This window comes from Primulina tabacum, chromosome 3, assembly GCF_025594145.1.
Source record: "Primulina tabacum isolate GXHZ01 chromosome 3, ASM2559414v2, whole genome shotgun sequence".
Lineage (NCBI taxonomy): Eukaryota > Viridiplantae > Streptophyta > Magnoliopsida > Lamiales > Gesneriaceae > Primulina > Primulina tabacum.
In genome coordinates this window covers 14157252-14165406 of record NC_134552.1, presented here as the reverse complement: position 1 = coordinate 14165406, position 8155 = coordinate 14157252, and the positions used below count along the sequence as shown (strand labels likewise).

Sequence of the window (8155 nt, the reverse complement as noted above, 5' to 3'; positions counted from 1 at the left end):
ATATAGAATTGAATACCCGATAGTGATTTAGATGAAGACGAGAGTAACTATAATTAATGGGGATGCGACATATGATATGAAATTTTACTCAAACTCGACTTATTGTCATCTTTATTACATAAAAATAATTTGATATGATTTATATTACTAACGTGATTTGTAAACTATTTCATCTGAGTTTTCACATTATGAAAATTTCAGAGTATATTAATCTATTTTTAATATCAGATACCCTAATTTATTTTTAATATATTATTTTAATATGACCAAATTTTGTTTATAATAATAATAAGTTAAAAAAATATGTGAAGAAAAACTCCGCCGCCTCTGCAGCCGATCCCGAGCCCTGATACCACCTTAACCCCCACGGCGTACCCACGGACTCCTCATCTATCCCAGCTTCGATCACCACCAGCAACCGTGGCGGGGGCCGGAAATCGCTAAATAATCATAATAAAACTACTAAAATCTGTTCTTGTTCGGAACTTGTTATACTGGCCCTAGGAGTATTGTTTTTGGCTGTGGAGCTTATTCACCATAAATGTCGCCTGGAGATGACGATGGAGGAGAAGACCTGCATGTTTCTATTCCACGTGGTGGTCCAATATATGTTCCCAACATGGTTAGTCCAATCACGAAAGTACCAGTCTTCGAGACTTCTGTATCTCTTGAACTTCAGGTATCAGCTCCAATTTTGTTACAATGTAATTGCAATTCCGTGTCTGATTTTTTTTTATTCTTTTTCTATTTAAACAAGTTTTTCATTATTCGTATGATGCTATAATTTTTTACCTAATTGTAGAGTTTGAAAGAAGAGCTAGCTGATGACACGCTGGAGGAGTGTGAAGAAATTATGTAAGCATTGGACACCATCCGTTTGTTGAAATCTTTCCTCATTATTTTGCTAATCCATTTCTATTATCAGTGTTAAAAGCTTTGGCACGATTTGTATATAGTGTTTTCCTGTTGCAGCACCAGTTCTTGTCTTCTCTCTCCCCCATTGAATAATCCTGTTGTTATGAAAGATATATTACTTATTATCTTGAGCAGTTATTGTCCTTGTCTATATCGATTCGTTATGTTGTTTTGCACTGCATAAATTATGACACCAAGAACCTGGTAGGGGTGATGGATCCCATTCTTCTGTTACTAGACATGACTTTGTATTAGTAGCTGTGAATTTTAAGGTTGTGCTTGTAAAAAATTCTACCCGTGACAATCATGTAATTGGATGTTTGTATTACCTTAAAAAGTATTACATACATGGATATTTAGTTGGTTGTCAAAAGATTTTGTTATTTGATCTTTAGGCTGTTAAATGTAGCATTTACGCTGCTCAATATATAACCATACGTTATCCGCTTTTGTTGATGAAGTCCCTTGAAGGGGCCCAAGGATTTTAGTTTTTGGGGACCAGTAAAGCTCTTGTTGTTTCTTAATTCTTATTTTATCATATTTTATTTTCCCACATTCTTTGTGCTATGCTTCCATGGTTTTCTTTATTTTCATGCATGTTCTGTTATTTTCTATCTAGGCTTGCTTCTTTTGTCATTTTCCATTGTCTTGTTTAGTTTACAAACACATGGAGCATGTGAGTTGTGCAAACATCCATCATCAATCTTTATTTGAAGAACTAATTTAGAAACTTTAGTTGGCAAGATAACTATTTAACATTGTTGAAGGAAAATAGGAGTTGTGCAAACATTCTTTGTGCTGTGTTTCTATGGTTTCTTTATTTTTCATGCATGTTTTGTTATTTTCTCTGTGGGCTTATTTCTTTGTCATTTTCCATTGTTTTTTTAGTTTACAAACACGTGGAGGGAAACAGGAGTTGTGTTAACATCGAGCTTTTTTCTTATTTGAAGAACTAATTAAGAAACTGTAGTTTCCAAGATAACTAGTTAACATTGTCCTTGCACTAATGCACATGTGCTTGTTTCTCGTGAATATTTCATTACTACTCTGAGTTAAGAACCTGATGTCTGAAATCTGTGCCTTTAAAAGGGTTGATGAACTCAAAATAATAAGTGAGGATGAGTTAGTCAATATGGCGTTTGAAGAAGCTTTCAAGGTAAACTGCTCTGAACTTTTTTATTTGTTTTACTGTTTGGCCTACCTATTCAGTGCCTGACATTCTTATGCGTGATGACCATAGGGTGGTGAGTTGACCGTATACACGTCACAAGATACGGACGAGAAATCGAGTCTGAGGTCATTTGAACAAACTTATATTGATCTTATGATTGACAGCATGCCATATTTTTCAGATTTAGCATCTCCATTACTTGCTTCATTATCAAATAGAGATTTGGTACCTTAAATATATCTGGTTATTACTATGATTTTTTCAGGATAACAGATGATAATGGTGTATCCAGCCTTGAGCATGCTTGTCCTCAAAGATTAGAGACAGATATGCTGGCAGTTGTTCCAGTTGAATCTTCAGTTGTTCCTCATAGAGATTCTGACTGCATCAAATCAAATGAAAAACCTACAGGGAAGATAAAGAAGAGGAGACGTGGCGATAATAGCAACTCTCTTAATGTACAAATTCATGGTTTAGTGTTCAGCTAATATTTTTCTTCTTAAGCTCAATCTTTATGCATTTCCTATCAGGAGAGCTGCATTGCAAAGGTGGAGCAGCTCGCTAGAATTAAACAGAAACAAGAAGAAGATAAAGCATCCGTGAGACTACATTCATTCAAGTATACCTATCGGGAAATCTTTACAAGACTTCCATGCTAGTTTAGATATATCATCCCTTCCTGCATTTTAGGCTGAAGCTGTTTCTCTTTTATATTTATTCAGTGGTAGTTCCAAGGCCCCTGACTGTGGAACACTCACAAAGAAAGTTGAGATGATAAGATCATTGAAATCTGCAAGTGTTTCAGCTAAGGTTTGCTGCACACAAATATCATTTTTTACACTCTCAGTCCTGCAACATCTAGATATAGTTGTTGGAAACTTGATGATCACAAGACATAAATTAATTAAAACATAATGTCAACAGTCACCTTTTTTTTTTTTTTTGCGATTAAAGAAGGATGTAGGCAAAATGGTTTTCGTATATTGCTGTTTTTGTGCTTAAAATTCTGTATTTTCTTGAAATTAATTTTCCCCTCTTAGTTTTTTTTTTTGATAGGAAACTTTAATTTTATATTATAAATAATCCGTGTTACATAAGTAGCGGATGAGTAATCCGCAAAATAAAATAAACTAATACAGTGTCGTCAAGACATTACAAACTTCCAATCCCTAACAACGTCTGATATCGAGAGATGTTTGAACTCTTTGATCTTTGATGTAGATGCCGCAACTCTGAATTTGATAATCTCCCAAACTTCATTGACATTGGCGGACTTGTCGTTGAAAATTCTGTTATTTCTCTCGAGCCAGATTGTCCAAAAAGTGAAATGAACGATCACATACCAGAATCTCTTTACTTTTATCCCCGATGAAATACCAGGCTCAATAATGAACATATCTCGTGCCCTGTGCGGAAATACCCAATAACTTCTGAGCTCTTGCATCACCATAGTTCATAATCCTCGGGAAAAAGAGCAGTGTAGCAGCAAATGATCCCGAGTCTTCTCGTGGTCCTGACATAACGTACACCATTGCGGACTTAGAGCACAAGTTGGCCATCTTCTTTGCACCGAGTCTGATGTAGGAAGTTTTCCCAAAGCCACAATCCACGAGAAAATTTGAACCTTTTGTGGGATAGGTACTTTCCAAATTTATAACTGCTCCGTTGATCCAAGAAAACCTAATCTGGAAATCTTCTTAATGATTGTTTTTTGTTTCCCAAATTCATTTCCTTTTCTCCAAACAACCCCCTTCGATTCGTTTTGCATCCCCAAACCCATTCCTATAAACCCCTCTTAATTCTTTCTCCAAATTTATGCTGAGTAAAGGTTGTCTCCTTGTAAAGCAACAGCAAATATAATACTTTCATCTTCCAAAACCATTCCCGAAAAATTAAAATTCAAACATAACATTGCGGTCAGTGCCCTTTTTGATTTGTCCTCATTTCTCACAAAAGAAGTTCTCATTCTTTAGGTATTAATTAATGTTGCACCTGCCAAAGCTGTGAAAGCTAATCAAAGACAGTGAGGGTCTTTGATGCCTATGTTGTTGGTCAATATTTTAACTGTGCTCGTTAATATGTATATTTTGGTTCAGAAGGTATTCAGCACATAATTTTTTCTGAATCTCCTTTTGTTGTGAAAATTAAGAGAAGTGCTTAATTATTGCATTTTCCACAAAAGCTTCAAGATCAACCTCATCACCTTTCATCGTCGGTAACCTTTTCCGTATGCTGTTTGTTGTATTATGTTTTACTTGATTTCTTAATTGAAAACCAGTGAATGATTATGATCATCCGAGTGATATTTCCATCCTTTAATTGCAAAGTCAGCTGTTCTTGTTTTTTTATGGATGTTTGAAACGCTTGGCAGGTTAGGCCGTCAGATATCCGTGGTAATAAACCAGTGGATTTTCCTGAGGTTGTGCTGTGTTTGGAGGTTTACCATAACAAACGAACTACATTGAAGGTAAGTTACTGTTTCCTTCTTCGTGTCTGAAGTAGGGATGAAGTTAAATGCATAGAGGTCGATACTCTATTATATTACCTTCATACATTCTTAACATCGTTGAACTGTGTATCATGTATTTATCTTAACATAATATCAACAGACAAATCATTAATAATATTTGTGAGAATGATCTACTACTCAGATGAGATTATGAGCTAGCCAAATTGCAAAATGTATGATTAAATATATAATTTAGTAAATTTTTGGGTATTTCTACAATCAGGGACAGATTAAAATTTGCAGCATTATGTGCGGAAGAGTGACAATTTGCACTATTATGACCTGCCTAAAGTTTATAGTTTGCTAAAGTACTATGCGAATTGCGATGATTCACAACAGTATTTTATCTGATAAAATCTTGTATGATAAAGATAATATATAGTAGCACTTTGCTAGCTTGTATCTTTAGAAGAATGCTTGAGCATGATTGCCAAATTTTTGCACAACTGACCATTATTCATCGATCATTGTATGTTTAACAAAAATGATCATATCCACGTGAAGCCTGAAAATTATCGTATCGAATATTTTCTTATCACATCATATGCATTAATGACATTTTTCCCTTTCTTTAAAGTTTTAGATGGCAGTATTTGATTGTCGTAATCTTTTATGAATACGATAGAGTTATATCATGTAATACAAATTCAAAATTGTTTAATTAAAATTAATTGAGTACAGAAATTTGAAATGGAAAATTGTCGAATGTAAGGAAGGTCAGCTGTTAAAAATGAAAAAAAGTAGTGACTGTAAATTGAAGTGCCAAAAGAAGCCAACTAAGAAGATTTTGCTCATATTATTTAAAGAAACTGAGCCTGATTTTCTCCGTCAATTTCAACAACTCAACAGTATAGAGTTAAGCTACAGTTGTGTGACCAGTTGTGGAACTAGGAGTTGAAAGCTCCATGATTTTTAATTTATAGAGATAAGAATGTCTTCAAAGGCAATAATTCTAGTTTTTATTGCTGCTGAATAATGATATTTGCCCATCTTTGAACTATTCTGGTATTGGCTGAGAGCAGTAGTTGTACTGTTTGTACTCTCCAGACTACTTGATTGTTATGTTGATTTGGGTCCTAAGTTTTTTTAGAGCAGTTTTTCAATTGTCCTTAAAGTTTGTTTCTCTGTGATATGTTAAGGTACTATAGACTTGAAAACAAGTATACGCTTATGAAGCTTGTAATATTTGATTACTCGTTCTGTTTTAGTTTCATATTTTATGACTGATATTACTCGCTGGTAGCAACTAATGGCTTTTTGTAACAATATCAGACTCAAGAGTTTCTGGTTCTAGGACGGCAATTGTTGACAGACGTAAAAGATAAAATCTACTGTTTGACAGATGAGATAATGGATAAGGCGGGACGGTACAATCCTTCAGGATACTTCTTTATAGAAGTAAATTCATTAATCTAATGGAAATGCCTTTGCCTTTGCCTTGTTTCTCAATGAGCATATCTGGTTATTAATTTCAATATTACATGTTTGTAGGATGTATTTTACAATGACATGAGGGGGTCCTCGGCCATAGACTACAGTATGCCCATACTTGATTGGCTTCAAAACTCAAAGAATGAGGCCCTTGATAAATGGGAATCCATTTTTTCTGGTGAACTACAACAGAAGCAAAAGGCCCTCTTGGGCGATGAAAACAAACGGCGGTTGCCTCTGCCACAGTTGAGGGCTTGTCACATGCAAAATATTAGATTCTTTGACTTGATGTTTCAAATTGGGGCTGGATATCTGTATTGCCATCAGGTACATTTATCTTTCTTTATTAAATTTCATATTTTCTATTTGGGAGGGATAACATAGCATAGTGGCTTAGTTTAAGCATCGTAATGACATAACGATTGAATTTTGGTGCCCTCAGGGCGATTGCAAGCACGTGTTTGTTATACGGGATATGAGGTTGATACATTCTGAGGATGTACAAAATCAAGCAGCTTATCCACTCATGACATTTCAAACCAAGTTCCGTTGCAGGAAATGCTCTGTTTGCAAAATTTACCAGGCGCAGAAGGTGACTGTGGATGACAAATGGGCACCGTTGAATCCATGCTATTTTTGTGATGTTTGTTATTACATGCTTCACTATGAAAATGGAACTCTGCTCTATACCGATTTCTCTGTTTATGATTATTATCACGAATAGCCTGTAATTGAAACATGATTTTACACCAGAGTTCAACAGCTCGCCAAGAATTTTCCATTTGTTTTGAATTTTATGACTTCTCCAACAGTTACCAAACCCCCTTGCTCCTCCCCAATACTCGGCTGGATTTCTTGAATAGCAACCCCAAGTGTTCTTGCAAAGTACGAAATCCGAACCCTGAATACTGGACGCTAACTAGAACTTTGTGTCAATTTTTACCCATGATTGCCTAAATAATCGGGCAAACAATTTTATTTATTTAATTAATAAACAAATTAAACGATAAACGAACATATATATCATATGTCAATCCTTCGTCATAAAATGGACATCCTTTTTAACACGAAACGATCCAAGATTTTTCCAAACAGAAACTGTCAACTAATACGGACATAGATAATATATGGTAACGAAAGTTTCATCAATTCACGATGGGTGCGAAAATTTCAGAAACAACGACACAAATATCAGCAAGAATAATGAAGTTCTGGTTCTTCTTGGCTATGATGGCGTCTGGATATCCATACACGAAAGACACTTCACAACCCAATCCACCTTCCTCCACATACGTCGCCAACTCACCCAGCCTTTTAGAATATCTCTTTTCTAAATCTTTAGCCACCTTTTGAAGCGCCCTGATAGCCTGTTTATAGTAGCCCTCGCATTCCAGCATACCGTCTCTCATGCTCGGTTTCGTGTTGTTTCCGTTTGACCTAAGCCACAAGTGAATGTAGTCTTTGGTGCTGGTTGCATTGTAGTACGTGAAGCCAAAGACTACGTCGGCGAGCTCATATGGGTCAGTGGTACTGTTGAAGGGGTCTAGTAGGGCGTGGCAGAAGGCGCCGTATGTTGTTAAATCGCATACACGGTTGACTAGTGCAGAAGAAGCTGCGGTGGCGGTTGCTGAGTTGGAGTGGAGGAGGGGTGAAGCTAAGCAGGCCAGGATGAAGAGGGTGAAGAGGGCCATTTTGGATTTTTGTTTTTTTTAATTCTGTGGTTGATTAGTCCATAATTCTTGGGGTGATTTTATGGTGGAAATCTGATGAAACTATACCATAAATATGGTGGACATGAACAGTTTTTCACGTGGAATAATGGAAGCATTTATGGAAAACGGAGGTTGATCACAGCCATGTCATGTGCATGCATGCATGATGTTGTCTCGATCGTATATAAATGGTGTGATTTTTGAATTTTACTTTGAAAGACAGAATTCTCTCTTCTTCTGTTTTGGCCTATTTTGGAGGAGAGTGAAGAATTTGAATAGTTTGCTATTTGTTACTACATTCTCAATCACCTTTGTCTGCTCATATTAGCTATATCATTACCAATCCCATAATGAAACAACTGAGGAATATTTATTTATAGCTAATCTCTTACGGGTTGTCTATAAACGATTCATTAT

General features: G+C 35.8%; 2 protein-coding genes across 2 annotated transcripts; one reads left to right on the top strand and one right to left on the bottom strand.

The window, feature by feature from the left end:
- The first annotated feature begins 285 nt into the window (after positions 1–285).
- On the top strand, positions 286–6816 carry LOC142540637 (snRNA-activating protein complex subunit). The gene is made up of 11 exons (XM_075646936.1): positions 286–679; positions 803–855; positions 2005–2071; positions 2156–2211; positions 2352–2544; positions 2617–2705; positions 2809–2896; positions 4458–4553; positions 5868–5993; positions 6087–6353; positions 6469–6816. The coding sequence occupies exons 1-11, from the start codon at positions 542–544 to the stop codon at positions 6748–6750; spliced, it is 1455 nt and encodes a 484-aa protein (XP_075503051.1). The 5' UTR covers positions 286–541; the 3' UTR covers positions 6751–6816.
- A 355-nt stretch (positions 6817–7171) lies between these two features.
- LOC142538466 (uncharacterized) lies at positions 7172–7717 on the bottom strand. The gene has a single exon (XM_075643783.1). It carries the CDS (start codon positions 7715–7717, stop codon positions 7172–7174), a length of 546 nt encoding a protein of 181 aa, XP_075499898.1.
- Between the last annotated feature and the right edge of the window lie 438 nt (positions 7718–8155).

Bases quoted from the DNA above. Each gene is read 5' to 3' on its own strand.
- LOC142538466 (XM_075643783.1), bottom strand. From the start codon at position 7,717: ATGGCCCTCTTCACCCTCTTCATCCTGGCCTGCTTAGCTTCACCCCTC.
- LOC142540637 (XM_075646936.1), top strand. From the start codon at position 542: ATGTCGCCTGGAGATGACGATGGAGGAGAAGACCTGCATGTTTCTATT. The intron at 680-802 runs GTATCAGCTCCA...ACCTAATTGTAG, and splicing joins CTGTATCTCTTGAACTTCAG to AGTTTGAAAGAAGAGCTAGC. The intron at 2,897-4,457 runs GTTTGCTGCACA...AACGCTTGGCAG, and splicing joins CTGCAAGTGTTTCAGCTAAG to GTTAGGCCGTCAGATATCCG.